The sequence below is a fragment of the Pleurodeles waltl genome, chromosome 12 (genome assembly GCF_031143425.1).
Source record: "Pleurodeles waltl isolate 20211129_DDA chromosome 12, aPleWal1.hap1.20221129, whole genome shotgun sequence".
Lineage (NCBI taxonomy): Eukaryota > Metazoa > Chordata > Amphibia > Caudata > Salamandridae > Pleurodeles > Pleurodeles waltl.
This window is the reverse complement of record NC_090451.1, coordinates 361,799,811-361,815,344: the sequence shown is the minus strand read 5'-3', so window position 1 is coordinate 361,815,344 and position 15,534 is coordinate 361,799,811. Positions and strand designations below refer to the sequence as shown.

Sequence of the window (15,534 nt, the reverse complement as noted above, 5' to 3'; positions counted from 1 at the left end):
ATTCATCAGCACACATGTATGCTGGTGTGGTCTGCTGGTGCGGGATCAGATCCATCTAGCTAAACTCTTTAATAGTGTGGGCCAGTTAGCTTCATAGGATGGCCCAGACACTTATTCCATGACCGCCGGAGCACGGATCTTGAGGACATCATTCCCAATCCTCCAACCCTTTATAAAATGGGTGGTATTTCAATGCAGTTATTAATACTTAGCTAGACTAGTTGAAATCTTAAATTTGAAGTAATTAACTATTAAACAATATTGCCTGCCAATATTAGGCGATCTTGTGCAACTATGCCTACGGTGAACCATTTACTTGTAATTAATTACATTAAGGCAATCAAAATATCAGAAAGTACAAATTACGGGCCCTAGATTAATGCTGGTGAGGGTGCCCATGACACCTTTCTCCAGCAGATGCATATAAACCCCTGATATTGATTAAAGTTGAGTTAATTTCTAATCACAAAAAAAGAGGATTACACAATAGAAATAGAAGAAACGTTTACGCATGGTGAGTGTTTTCCTTTTAGAATTTTACAAGAGGGGTTTTATATGGAGCGAGTGAATTGCTTGTTTCCAGGACTTGGCTGCCATCAAAGTTTATATGAGGAGAAATATCCCCTGAACCCAATTGTGGTACAACAACCTAAGTATTGATTAGAACGTATACAGAAATTGTAGGGTGTTGTATTTAAATGGCAATACAGGTAATTTGTTGGAGCAGAGCAATGTTTCAAGATTAAAAAATCAGAGAATATCTTGCACCCAAGAAGGAAGAAGATGATGGAAATGTAGAAAAACTTAAAGAATCCTATTCATCACTATCCAAAATGCAGGGTCAAATGCACACTGAGGATAAAGAGTCCACAGCTCAAAGCGTCTGAATTTGATTCCACGCTCAACGTATCGGAATTCTGATCGCAGTCTTCGATTTTGCCCTTAGTCATCTGTTGTCCCGTCCTGTGTTAGGCATGCCTGCTTCAGCGTGTGATAAGCATCACGAGTCCCTGGGGTATACAAAGTGTGCCCAGGAAGGAGTTGTCCCTGTGTATAGCAGAGTAGCCGCAGCACAGTCAGATACCGTAATGTGGTGACTATCACATGAGAACATTGGCCAGAGCATGGGTCTCTCGATTCTGTATCCAGCCCACATATCCTCGAGTTAAATGAGTCATCATGCGGTGCTTACAATGCTTTATAGCCCATTCCTCGCTTTATGTGCCTCTTTGGGCATTGATCAGGGACACTTCTGTTAGGTCCACACTCAATTTTTTCCTAATCTTATGCAGCTTTTGCAATAAAGTAATCACATCTTTTATCCCTGAACAATATATTAATTTGATGTGATGCAGTCCTACTTCAGGCATATCGACGGAATTCAGCCGTCACTGACATGCGCGGATGATAAAATCGTGCTTAAGAGGAAAACGCATTTTACTGATGCATGAACAGACTACATCAAGGAACTACAAGTGTAGAATAAATAAATACAGGTTTATCTGAGTATATAAGAGGTAACTCAATGTACGCTTTTAGTGAGTCAAGTACATTTTGAACATGTGACATTGTTAATGCTAGAGGACAAACTGCTTTAACATCTACCTATTTGTTGAGTTTGTGTTACATCTAATGACCTCAGTTCAAATTATGTTTCAGTCAGAAAACTCATCGTGTTACTATAAAACAGCATAGCACACTGTGCAGACATGACATCAACCAATGTTTCAAACCCACGCTACAGACTGTAATCATAATGCGTTACAGCAATCAGAGACTTCTTTATCACAGGGGCAGAGTGGGCTCTGTCCCAGGGGCCCTGCCTTTCCCTGGGCCCCCTGATCGAGTCAGTTCAGTTCTGCAGAGAGTCTTGCCCTCATGACCTTGAATGATTCTTAAACAGATTGTTTAAAATACCATTTTACTTCAACTCCTTTTTAATGTGGGTGATGGATGAGAATCTGTTACAGAAATTTTGCAGAGAAATATGTTTGTTTCATGCAACAGCCATAAAAGAGTTTCTTTTACATCAAAACAGGACCTCAAGTATAAGAGATGGGAGTGGGGGTCACAGAGATTATTTGTAATAATATTCGTAAACTGCTGCTATATTACAATATTTACAACACACATCACTATCCCTGAATTTATTTTAGATGTAAACACATTTTGAATTTGGAGGAGCGTGCCTGTGCACAAAGAGTTCCTGGCCAAAGAGTCCATGAAAGAGCTGAAGTTGGATCATAAATTCAAAGTTGTTCCAAACAGGGGCCCCCAAAATACGTTTGTCCCTGGCCCCCAAAAATACTTAAAATGTCCCTGATGCAAATCCAAAATCTGTTAATATACCATGTTTGAGAGACTGTTTTAGTATAATACAAGTGACATTTCTTGGAAAGTGCCTGCCAGACAGACCAAAATGGCGTCTAAAATTCATAAAGAAGGTCAAGTTTAAAGTGACATAAATCTGACCTATAGTGGCATGAGTATTGCACTGGGGAGTAGAAATTTGAGGCAAACTATGGCCTAAAGTGACCAGAACGAAGGATACACTCACCCCAAAAATCAGCCTGACTTTGTTAGGTCAGAGACCCAACACACAATATGCCTGTGTATTTTACTACTTTCGCTGTATTCTCCTATAAATTTATAGGAGAATACAGCGAATTAGCATCTCTAGCCATATTATTAAACAGCCTTTGGGATTTTGTGCCGTGCGCAGCTCAAGCCACGATGTGCCGGTGCAAATTGTGAGCAGACCAGGAAGTTATGCAATTTGTGCCTCTTACCGTGTTACAGTGCCTATGCCACTGGGCACATAGCCGACAGAAGGCAGCGCGCTTCTTAACTGCTGCTTCGGCCTCGACCCCACCCTACGCGTCTTATTTAGAGGTGAGCCCAGACACAAAAAATGTCTCCAAATATGTATGTGCCCCTCCTTAGCACCTTGCTGAATTCGAGTTTAATGCTAAGTGCATGACCTCCTGTTTCCTGTTCAGTGGCAGCATCAACGAAGCACATAGCACAAACCAAGGGGAGCCCAGGAAATAATACATGTAAATTTACACAAAAACTATTTATGCATTATTTTTACCTCATTTTCACCCAAAAGTATCACTGGAGCACAAAAACGTTGTGGAGAACCTGGCACATATGAAATACTTTTTAGTGAACTTTATTTTTCCTGAATGTATTACTTGGTTCTAAATGTTCATCCACCTTCCAGAGGTCACTGCCAGGGGGATAAAGGCGGTCATTCCGAGGCCGGGGACCGCGGGAGCACCGCCAACAGGCTGGCGGTGCTCCCAAGGGCATTCTGACCGCGGCGGTACAGCCGCGGTCAGAAACGGAAAACCGGCGGTGTACCGCCGGTTTTCCGCTGCCCTGCGGAATCCTCCATGGCGGCGCAGCTTGCTGCGCCGCCATGCGGATTCCGTCCCTCATACCGCCATCCTGTTCCTTGATGGCGGTATGGGGTGTCGTGGGGCCCCCGTAACAGGGACCCACTGAGAATTTCAGTGTCTGCATAGCAGACACTGAAATTTGCGACGGGTGCAACTGCACCCGTCGCACCCTTTCCACTCCGCCGGTTCCATTCGGAGCCGGCATCCTCGTGGAAAGGGGTTTCCCGCTGGGCGGGCGGGCGGCCTTCTGGCGGTCGCCCGCCCGCCCAGCGGGAAACACAGAATAACCGCGGCGGTCTTCTGACCGCACAGCGGTATTCTGGCGGCTCCCGCCGGCACCGCGGTTACCGCGGCCAGCGGGAGTCAGAATGACCCCCAAAGTAACTGATTGAACTGTCTGTCTCTGAAAGGCCTTCAAGATCTCCAGAATATTTTGGCCCCGCCTACCTCCGCCCGTAGCCTCTGCCCCATAGTTCCCAAGCCCAAAGAGGCGCAAACATCAGCGGTGATCAACATTTGAGCACATTTTTTTCTATCAAAAAGTGATGTAGGTGCAGTATTAAAATGCTTTGTGTCACTTAGAGCGAAACACCACATAATTCATGAAAATTGGGCATAATAGGGCAGGTACAGATCAAAACCTTCTAGGATTCCATGCAAAGTAGGATGAACTAAAGTAGATTCACCTGGGTCTTCATAGAATCCTATTGCTAAATAAAAACAAAGAATAGAGAAAAAGGAAAATCACATGATTTCACCATGGATAATCTGTGTCGTTTCAGAGAAATGACACATTTTACACGGTTGCCTGCCCCTAGAAGTTCCTGCACCTGGAAGTTCTCATTCAAGGGTGTTCCTTGAGTAAAAAAGCCAAACAAAACACCGCTTGTTCACATTTGCTTCTTTGCACAGTAGTTATTGTAACCATAACAGGAATCATCTAGTCCCGAGGCATTTTCTGCATAGTTTTGGATTGATCGTATTTGCCACATAATGCATGATCTCGTGCATAATTTGCAGACGTTAAACAAAAACATACTTCTAGCTCAAACAGATAAAAAGTTATTACGCTCGCAGCAACGTGTTTCTTCACAGTGGACGGTCCTCCACAAAGGTTGACTGGTCACCTTAAAGTTTCTTGGTGCTTGATTTGGGTGTTGAACTGTTACTAATGGGGTGGAACATTTGTCCAGTGTTAACATGTGTAACAAGCATTGGCAAAACCAATATGTCTCGCCTATGCAATTGTGTTTTAACCATGTTGTACACCAGCATACTGCTGTTCAGCATGACTAAAATTTTGTGGCATGGAGTAGGGTGGGGTAGATTGGGTTGGGGTAGAGTCGAATAGGGTATTTTGGGGGTAGAGTGGAGTGGGGTAAATTGGCATAGAGTGGAGTAGGAATGTATGATGGAACAATGAATGCTGGAAACACGGATGCCTGAACAACGCGGTCGGAACAAAGACCCTGTTGTTTCCACGAATGCCTTTACCACACATGCCTTTACAATGATTTTTAATTGTAAAAGCATGCCTAGTAAAGGCATGTGTGGGAACGGCATGTGTGGTTCTAGCATGCCACCCCCCACCTGGCCTAAGGCCCAGAAGTACCCCACCCCTAATACTAAAGCTACCCAGACCCCTACCCCTAAAAACAAAACTAACCTGGAAACCTCCCACCCACCCTGAGCCCCAAACCCTTCCCTGACCTCCTGCACCTGCCCTAAAAACAAAACTACCCTGACCCCCCATCCCCAGAAACAAAACAACCCCAATCCCCCTACCCGCCCCTAAAACAATACTACCATGACCCCCCCATCCCCACCCCTAAAAACAGAACTACCCTGACCCCCCACCCCACCCCTAAAAACAGAACTGCCCCGATCCCGGCACCGGACCCTAAAAACAAAACTACCCCGACCCCCACCCCTAAAAACCAATCTACCCCACCCCCCACCCTGCCCCTAAAAACAAAACTACCCTGACCCCCCACCCCGCCGTTAAGAAGAAAACTACCCCAACCCCACCTCAAAAACAACTACCTCACCCCCAAAACAAAACTACCCCGACCATCCCACCCCACCCCTAAAAAGCAAAATACCCCCACCCGCCCCTAAAAACCAAACAACCCGACCCCATCCCCAAAAACCAAACTACACCACCCTAAAATCCAAACTACCCCCCAAAAACAAAGCTACCTGACCGCCTCAAAAAAGCAAAACTACCCCGACCACACACCCCACCCCTAAAAACCAAACTACCCGACCCTCCCACCCCCAAATACAAAACTACCCCGACCTCCCACCCCTAATAACAGAACTATCCCGACCCCCCACCCCTGCCCCAAAAACTAAACTACCAGACCCCCGACCCGCCCCTAAAAACAAAACTACCCCGATCCCACCACACTCGCTTCTAAAAACAAAACTACCACAACCACTCGCCCCAGAAACAAAACTACCCCGACCCCACTACTCCAAAAACCAAACTACCCTGATCCCCCACCCCCACTCCTAAAAACCAAACTACCCTGACCCCTGCTCCTAAAAACCAAACTACCTCAATCCCTCCACCCCACCCACAAAAACAAAACTACCCCGACCCCCCACCCCGCCGCTAAAAACAGAACTACCCCGAACCCAACCCTGCCCAAAAACAAAACTACCTGACCCCCCACCCACCCCTAAAAACAAAACTACCCCATTCCCCACCCCCAAAAACAAAACTACCCCGATCCCACACCCCTAAAAACCAAACTACCCTGACCCCCTGCCCCTAAAAACCAAACTACCTGGATCTCCCCCTACCCATGCCCCTAAAAAACAGTACTACCCTGATCCCCCCCCCCTAAAAAAATAGAACTACGCCGATCCCCCACCCCTGCCCCTAAAAATCAAACTACCCGACCCCCACCCTGCCCCAAGCCCTTAATCCATCCCCCACCCCTAAAAACTACCCCCAACCCTGCCCCAACACCACTTACCTGACGCATCCTCTCCCAATCCACTTTTCCTTTTTCCTTGCCTTAACCACGCATATGCGTTGTGGGGTAGATTAAAGTGGAGTAGATTGGAGTAGGTCAGATTGGAGTGGACTGGGGTAGATTAGGGTGGAGTGGAGTGGATTGGAGTGAGATAGATAGGAGTGGGATAGATTGTGGTAGACTGGAATGGAGTAGAGTGGATTGGAGTGGAGTATGTTGGCGTGAAGTTGGATAGAGTGGTGTGGGGTAGATTGGGATGGGATGGGATGGGATGGGATAGACTGGATAGGGTAGCTGAAGTGGAGTAGACTGTGTTAGGGTTGGGTAGATTAAAATGGAGTAGATTGGAGTGGGTCAGATTGGAGTGGAGTGGCATAGATTAGAGTGGAGTGGATTGGAGTGCGATAGATAGAAGTGGGATAGACTGTGGTAGACTGGAATGGAGTAGACTGGATTGGAGTGGAGTGTATGTTGGAGTGAAGTTAGATAGAGTGATGTGGGGTAGATTGAGATGGGGTAGACTGGAGTCAAATAGACTGGGTTGGGTAGATTAGAGTGAAGTGAAGTAGACTTGAGTGGAGTAGCCTGGGGTAGATTGCAGTGGGTGGACTGGATGGGATAGATTGGAGTAGGGTAGTTTGGGGTTGAGTGGAGTAAGGTAAAGTGGATTGGGGTAGATTTGAGTGATGTAAATTAGACTGGACTGGAGTGGGGTAGATTTGAGCAGCATGTGGTTGTATGGAGTGAAGTGGGGGATGGGGTAGACTGAGTAGAGTAGAATGGAGTGTGGTAGATTGGAGTAGAAATTAGTGTGGTAGATTGAGTGGATTGGAGTGGATAGATTGGGGTGGGGTAGATTGTAGTGGAGTTGAGTAGGGTGTAGTGGAGTTGGATAGATAGGAGTGGAGTCGACATTGGAGTAGAGTGAGATAGATTGAGTGAGGTAGATTGAGTGAATTGGGGTGGGTAGATTGGAGTGGGATAGATTGGGGTAGAGTGGATTGGGGTAGATTGGAGTGGAGTGGGGCAGAGTGGAGTTGGATAGATTGGAGTGGAGTTGAGATTGGAGTAGATTGGAGAGATTGGAGCGATAGATTGGGGAAAAGTGGAGTATAGTGGAGTAGATTAGGGTAGAGTTGGGTAGATTGGGTGGATTAGGTTAGGGTAGATTGAAATGGAGGGGGTAGATTGGAGTGGAGTAGATTGAAGAGGGACGTTGTAGTGGGGTAATTTGAAGTGGACTGGGGAGATTGGGGTGGGTAAGATTGCAGGAGGGTGGGGTGGAGTTGGGTGAAGTGGGGTAAAATGGGGTAGAGTTTACTGAAGTAGAGTAGCCTAGGGTGGGGTAGATTGGAGCAGGGCAGATTGGGGTGGATTTGAGTGGGGTAGATAGGAGTGGGGTGGAGTGGGGTGGACTGGGCTGGAGTGCAGTGGGTTAGATTGGATTGCAGTTGGGTAGATGTGAGTGGAGTGCAGTCAATTAGAGTGGGGTAGATTGGAGTGAAGCAGAGTCGGACAGATTTGGGTAGAGTAGAGTATATAGACTAGGGGAGTGGGGTAGATTGAAGTGGTGTAGGGTAGATTGAAGTGGGGTGGTGTGCAGCGGAGTGGAGGGGGGTTGACTGGGGTAGACTGAGATAGATTGGAGTGGAATAGAGTGGAGTAGGTTGGAGTTGTGAGTGAGTAGATGGCATTGGGGTAGAGTGGGGTAGATTGCAGTGCAGTGGAAAGAATGGAGTGCGGTAGATTGGAAGTTGAGTAGATTGGGGTGGGGCAGATGAGTAGTGGGGGAGATTGAAGTGTGGTGGATCAGAGTGGGGTAGATCGGGGTAAACTGGAGTGAGATATTGGGGTAGATTGGCGTGGAGTAGGGTAGATTGGGGAAGAGTGGAGTGCAGTGGATTGGGATAGATTGCAGTAGAGTGGGGACGATTTGAATGGAGAGGGGAAGGTCGGAGTGGGGCAAATTTGAGTGGAGTAGATTGGAGTGGATTAGGGTAGATTAAAGTGGAGTGGAATAGTTTGGAGTGGATTAGGGTAGATTACAGTGGAGTGGGATAGTTTGGAGTGGGATAAATTAGGCGGATTATGGTGGGTTAGATTGGAGTGAAGTGGGGGTAGACTGGAATGGAGTAGGGTAGATTGGAGTGAGATAGATAGGAGTGGGATAGTTTGGGGTGTGGTAGACTGGAGTGGAGTTAGGTATACTGAAATGGTGTATATTGGAGTGGGCAGATTGGAGTGGGCGGATTGGATGGGATAGCTCTGAGTTGAGCAGTTTGGGGTGTTGTGTGGTAGACTGGAGTGGGTTGGTGGGGTGGAGTGGGTTAGATTGGATTGGGGTGGGGTAGATTTAAATGGCATGTGGAAGATTACAGTGAAGTGGATTGAGGTAGATTGGGTGGAGTGCAATGGATTGTGGTAGATTGGGGTAGAGTGGCATAGGGAAGATTGATTGGATTGGAATGGGTAGATTGGAGGGACAGAGTGGAGCTGGAAAGACTGGAGTGAAGTGGAGGGAGATTGACTGGGGAAGAGTGGAGTGGAGTAGACATGTGTTGAGTATAGTGAGGTAGATTAGGGTGAGTACAGTGGGGTAGACTGGATAAATTAGAGTAGGGTAAATGGAATGGAGTGGGGTAGAGTGGAGTGGGATAGATTGGAGGGGAGTAGATTGAAGAGGGATGATTGCAGTGGGGTAAATTGGGGTGGAATGGGTTAGATTTGAGTGGAGTGGGGTAGATTTGAGAGACGTGTGGTAGAATGGCGTGCGGTAGATTGCAGTGAGGTGGAGTGGGGTAGGGTAAATTGGAATGGAGTGAGGTAAATTGGAGAGGGGTAGATTGGAGGGGAGTAGATTGGAGTGGGGTAGGTTGGAGTGGATTTGGCTAGATTAAAGTGGAGTGGGATGGACTGAGCTATGTTGGAGTGGGGTGGACTGGGGTAGATTGGAGTGTGGTAGATAGAAGCAGAATGAGGTAGATTTGAATGGCATGCAGTAGATTAGGGTAGAGTGGGGTAGACTGGCGTGGGGTGAGGTTGACTAGGTTAGACTGAGTGGAGTGGCATTGTGTGGAGTATGCATAGTGTGGTAGTGCACCGCCATTACAGAACACATTTCAATTGAAATGACCATTACATTTGCACTGAAATACAATTTTAGTGCACATAAACGATAATGTGTGCAAATGTCATCACTTAGTGTAATGATGTGTTTTGATTGTATTCAAATATTTGTTTCCACTATACTTCTGAATTACAAAATGTGTACTAATTCTGATATATTCTGAAACATCAGCGCAGTTCATTTTTTTGTGTGCTAGAAAAAAAGAACATTCTTTCTCATCTTACCTGGGTACTCAGCAAGATTGTGTCACATACATGTTCTCACTTTGACGTCAGAGAAATTAAAATAAACACCAAGCTCATGGGCATCCGCAGAAATGTTTTCAGGGGATAGCATTATTTTAACATCATCCAATCTGAGGCAGCGCAACACTACGGTTGCCATAGTGTTACCCTGCACTGTGAGCCTACACACCAGGCTGTACCTAAATCAAGGGGGTGGCAAGCGCCCCTCTTCCACCTCAGCGGGCACCCATGACCAACTTCCCTGGAAAAGAGAGCCTGACAATTGACCTGTCTTTGAATGCACATCAAATGTGACAGAATAAAAATAAGATTTAATGGTCTGTTTGCAGAAAACGAGTTTGTTGAAAAAAAACAATAAACACGGTTTAGGCAATGGGCGGGACAAACTGAACCTGGAGAGCCTAAAGCAATTAAATCAGCAAATAGAAAGCCAGAAAGTGTTAGTTACAAACCACATAGTCAATGGTCATCAACAAGCAGAATACATTGCTTTCTGAAAGTCCCCAAGATGTCTTTAGCAAATGCTGAGACCTAAAAATGACGACATAGCTAAGTATTCTTATCATAAAATGTGGCACTCAACTCTGTGGCATAAATTGGCATTTCTTGCTGCAAAATTTAGTCAACCTTGCCACATAATTCGGTCCTGCCCTGAGGCATAATTCCGGTGGCCTCCATTGTACTATGCTCGCTATCATTCTTTCAAGCGATCAACAGTCTCTGGCCTTAAAAGGCACTGTGTAAAATTGGACGCCAACAAATAAATGAACACATTTCAGAACACGCTGTAATGATAAAACAGTATTTAGAAAGAATATACTGGAGTAAATACCTTGTGTCTTCTGGGCCACAGCTATACCTTCCACTACCAAGATCGTTAGAAACAGAACTGGAAAGAGAAAGAGGACAGGTGCAGCATAAGTGGTGGTATTAGAAATAGTGATGAGAAAGACGACACGTTCAGCACATAATCGCACCATAATTAAATGTAGCAGGCCCACGGATTACTCCCAGTGGTGCAGCAAACTGTAATCCTTTCGGTTTAAATTGTGCGCCTGTAAATAGAAGTTATTTAACTTCGTTTGTGTTGCAATCGCGCCGCATTTGGCACAGATTCATTCCTGCTCCTGTTCCAAGGCAGTCCACACTTATTTCTGGATGACATTCATTGGCATTAAAAGGCAACAAAACAAAATAATCAAACGGAACTGCCGGATACTTATGCATTTTAACATCTGCTGAGCACAGATGAGAAGAATTGTAAAGAGCAGTTAGCAGACACATAAATCCGAGTGATTTGCACGTAAGAGGCAGACCTGGATTGCAATTTCCGAGTGGAAGCAAGAGCTAGGCCGCGTTTTCGAACGCTCTGGAGGAGAGTGCGATCAATAGCATCAATTGCACGTTTTTCATGACAATGAAGCATAGCTTGAAGATGTGAGTGAATCCACATATCCCAGTATTTTCCCCAGTAATGTTCTGCAGGATTGATGTGCCAACATTTACCTGTGGAAACGTTTAGAGATGCAGCGCTTGACATAAAACTTATAATTGCAGTATGTGTAGCAGGAGCAATCACACGTATGGGAATCAATCGTGTCCATCATATTCAGGTCCTGATTTTCATATTTTTCTATTTTCATTCTGATAAATAACAAAAAAAAGAGCCAAGTTTGACTCTCAAAAATAGAAACATTTGTGGATTCCTGTCTCCTTTATTTGGCTGGTATAGAATTTTCCTGATGAAACATTATTCTGTTCAGAACAATGCAGTTTGGAAAATCCAATCCAAGAGCAACTTCCATCTAATCATATACAAAATCTTCCCCAAAATGCGGATGACGACGATGATATTTCTTGAGGACAGCAAAAATTCATACCACACATCACTGTTTTTGGTTCTTCATTTTAGAGTGCGGGAATGGAGAATCAAAGATTCAAGTATCAACAAAGATGAACAACAATTTTACACTCAACAAAACACAAAAAACAACTGAATGTGATATGCTGAGAGAAGTAGACTAGAGTAAGAACAGAACAATTAATTTTTAAGGTGAATTTTGAAGAGGCGGGCCTTTAGGTTGCCCCAGAATGGCAGCATGAGAGGATTGATTTTCATTTTTTCTTATAGTGAGTCCCAGAGTTTTGGCACCAGATATAAGAAGGCTTGGTTAAGAGAAGAAGACAGGATTTGCCTCATGTATTACTTTCTCCTCTAGCTGTTCAGAGTTTACAGCTGGGTGGGGCTAGTCGGAGGCACTGAAAAATCCCTGAACTCTGCCAGAGGCAGGTAAGCACATTATTATGCCCAAAATACACAGTTGAAAGAGCCCAGTAAATAAAAGGTACACCTTGCTTCAATTCAGATTTTCAGTCTACATTGGTACTGGGTGCTAGTAAAGGGGAGTAGATCATGTGTCTTTCATTCATCAGGAATACCTGCTTCTGTAGATACCCAGAGCTTTCTTAAAAGCCCAAGCCAAGGTCTTTGGAAGGGCTTGATCCCAGAATGATTGTTATGAGCAGGACATTTTGAAATGATTTATTAGCATCACTGTTGATCAAGTTCAATCTGCTTCCAACACATGGAGTGGACAAGCTGGGATATTACAGCATAGTGTTTCCAACACCAGTGCTTCTTAACCTTTAGACTTCATTGGGCCCCCACTTAATCATTGCTTGAACCCTGGGACGCCCACTACATCATTATTGGATAGAGTCATTACTCATAGCCAAGTGTCAGTGGCCTAAGCATTTTAGATCGGTTTGAAAAGTAAAACAATGTACTAAAAATACATTAACAAGCATCAAACAAATAATGAACTATTGACAAACATATGAACTAAATTTTTTACTTTAACAAGAAGGTTGGAGCTTTTCTAAATTCAATTGAGGCCACTCATTGTCCATACCTTTTTCTGTTTGATGTATTTGCACTGCCCCCACAAATCAGCTGACACTAACTTAATGTTTAGTCTCCAATTTCATGTTTCTTCACTTTTACAGGACATTTAAAAAAAATAATTTTTACATTTTTCCTATTTATTTGTACACATGTTAATCTGTTAATATTATTTGATTTTATAAGCAGTTGTGGGCCCCGGAGTAGTCTTTGTGGACCCTTAGAGGTCTCCGGTCCATAGGTTAAGAACCACTGCCCTACACCATCACAAGAAGTCCATGTGACACCGCATGCTGTTACCCACAGGATATGCAGAAAGATGCCATGATCTGACATCATTGTATGCCAGCAAGTGGCATGGAGGTGTATGAAATATAGCTGTTTAGAGATGAGAAAATCTTCGGTTTGAGAGAGCGTAGCTTATATAATCTATATTAACATAAAATGTTTATGAATTAATGTGTGATACTGCTGCATAAAACTGTATTATTAATTTTGCTTCAACATACACCTGAAATGTGACCACGGGGAGTGGCCGCCAATGTATACGGAGACTAATAATGATGACTAAAATTTGTATATTATGTTCAAATAAGTTTGTACTAATGATTGCGTTATTGAGTCTGTGCTAAAATCCTTATAGGCCTTAAATTAGCATGAGCCGGAGCTTAGCTGCTTGGCTCTCATATTAAATGTATTTTTCTATCTTGCAGTGTGCTGACTCACAAAAGGACATGACCCAGTATGTTTTTTTCTTCAAACTAGAAGACAAATGTAACCATGTTAGATCCGTTCCCATAGCTTTTCCTTGCTTGCAGAATAAATGTTAAAAAAAAATGAAACAGTGTAGATTAATGTAATGTACAAGGTCATTCAAACCGGTGAAGACAATGAAGTTACTGACCAAAAGATGTGCAAAGAATTACAGAAAGATGAAATCATACCGGACGTGCCACCTCTGAAGACGTCAATTATGGAGACCAATCAAAGACTTGTAAAATAATATGGGGTGAAGAGTTAGGTGACCTAATGTGTTTTCAGATAGGTTAAAGATAGTGGGGTATAACAAATGTCTAATAAAATCTTGGGGGAATGTACAATGGAAAAGGGATGAAAACCCATGTCACGGGGAGTCATTTAGAATTAGGTAGAGAATGCTATTGATTTTATCCAGAAACTTTGTCACTCTGCTTGGTGACTTGTTGCTTTACTTAAAACCCATCCTCACCCTTAGATTTGTCCATGTTACACTTCACTTCCTTATGAGGGAAGTGCCCTTTTGCCCTGGAGCTGAGTTCTGATTGATGGCGAATTGACTGATGTCCTGAAGACGAAGACTGAACCTGTGTGCTGACCTAACTTTGGAGGGTAATTATGACAGTGCAATTGTGATTTGTCTGTTTGCTTTTCCTTTCTAGGTACCAACTGCTTACTTTTAACAGAGACCTTAGTTAGATGTTTTCCAAATTTGTGTTCTATATTGTTTTGCATGAAGCCCAACATGCGAATGCTAATCAGTGGTTAGGACAAGTGTTCACCAAAACTGACGCAAATAGACAAACGACCGAGACTATGCTTTGTTGAACTGACGCGTTATTGACACTCTGCTAAATTTGATCTATGTTCTCACCGTGTTACGTTCTGATGTTTGTGATTCTCGCTTTAATGAAATCTTACCAAAGTTGCCATATCGTGACTATGCTATTATGTTTCTTGGTGTTGAGATTAACACATCTGCTTTTAGATTGTAATTAATAGGGAATAAAACTTATAAAATTCTACTAAACTGGTGTGGTTATTCATGACTGAAAGGTCATGGTAGTGTTTTGAATTTATTAATGACTTTGACTAAAGTGAAATGTACTGTTGTGATAAATATTGATGACATCATAGACATATTGATTGACATATTGATTAGCTATCTTGTCCTAAGGTTTCTCTCAACTGGGTCAAAAGATTCATTGGCCTAAAACGAGTCCTGATGTGTAATAAATGATCATAAAGGGACGCGTTAACAGGTTCATAGATTCACAGAGGTCCAGCTGGTATACACAGGCCCAAATGATAGAGATGATGTACATGGCCTCATCCTGGGCTCATCCTTCATGCTACATGTACATGGATTGGGCAATCCTTTACATACTAGACGTGGATTTGGACAGGTAAGAGGGCCTGGATCTGCTGCCTCACATGGGGAACTAATTTCTGAATTCCCAGTGAGGGCAGGCCTGTGAGTACTCTGGATGTCTGCCCACTAGCGCTGGAGGATAAGCCATGAAGTTCTGCGCTGTGTCACGGATCATGGTATGTCATCCGGAGTACTTCTACCTGCAGGATTGCATTCAGTGGGAATCATAGCACTACTTGAACTTCTGGGTGGGCTGGTGAGGTCAGCATAGTTTATTCCAGAGACAATTGAGAAAATTTCAGATACACAGATGTTCTACATGTAGGGGAGGCAGCCCTAATGTGGTACAGCGTCTCTGATTGGATATTTTCATCTCTCGTCCAGTCACTGGCCGGACTGCTGACAGCCGTCCCTGGAGGATAAGGGAATATAAGGCTCTGAGAGGAGATTCCCTTCTCCTACACTTCCAGCTGCCCGGATTAGAGCACATGAGCGCTAGAAAAGAAGTGGGAGCTAAGAGAGGCACACAGTGAGTAGCTCTCCCATATCATTGCTGTTATTTATAGGGTGGTCTGTGAGATGGGAAACCTCACAGTGAAGTGTACTTCAAAATGTCTGTACCCCCTGCACAACAGAACCCAGAGCCCCTGGATTCCTAGGCGTGTGCAGTGTCTCTGCACACATGAACCCCGTGCACTTACCAGTGGCTGTGGCAAGCCCAGGAAGACTGATCTCTGCCACTGT

The 15,534-nt window shown here is 44.2% G+C and overlaps 1 protein-coding gene across 1 annotated transcript in view; it reads right to left on the bottom strand.

Moving 5' to 3' along the window:
• Positions 1–15,534, bottom strand: part of NETO2 (neuropilin and tolloid like 2) — a 267,840-nt gene that overhangs the window by 116,291 nt on the left and 136,015 nt on the right. The window contains exon 2 of the mRNA XM_069216613.1: positions 10,593–10,649. Within this exon, the coding sequence (XP_069072714.1) occupies positions 10,593–10,649 (57 nt within the window). The remainder of the gene's footprint in view (positions 1–10,592; positions 10,650–15,534) is intronic.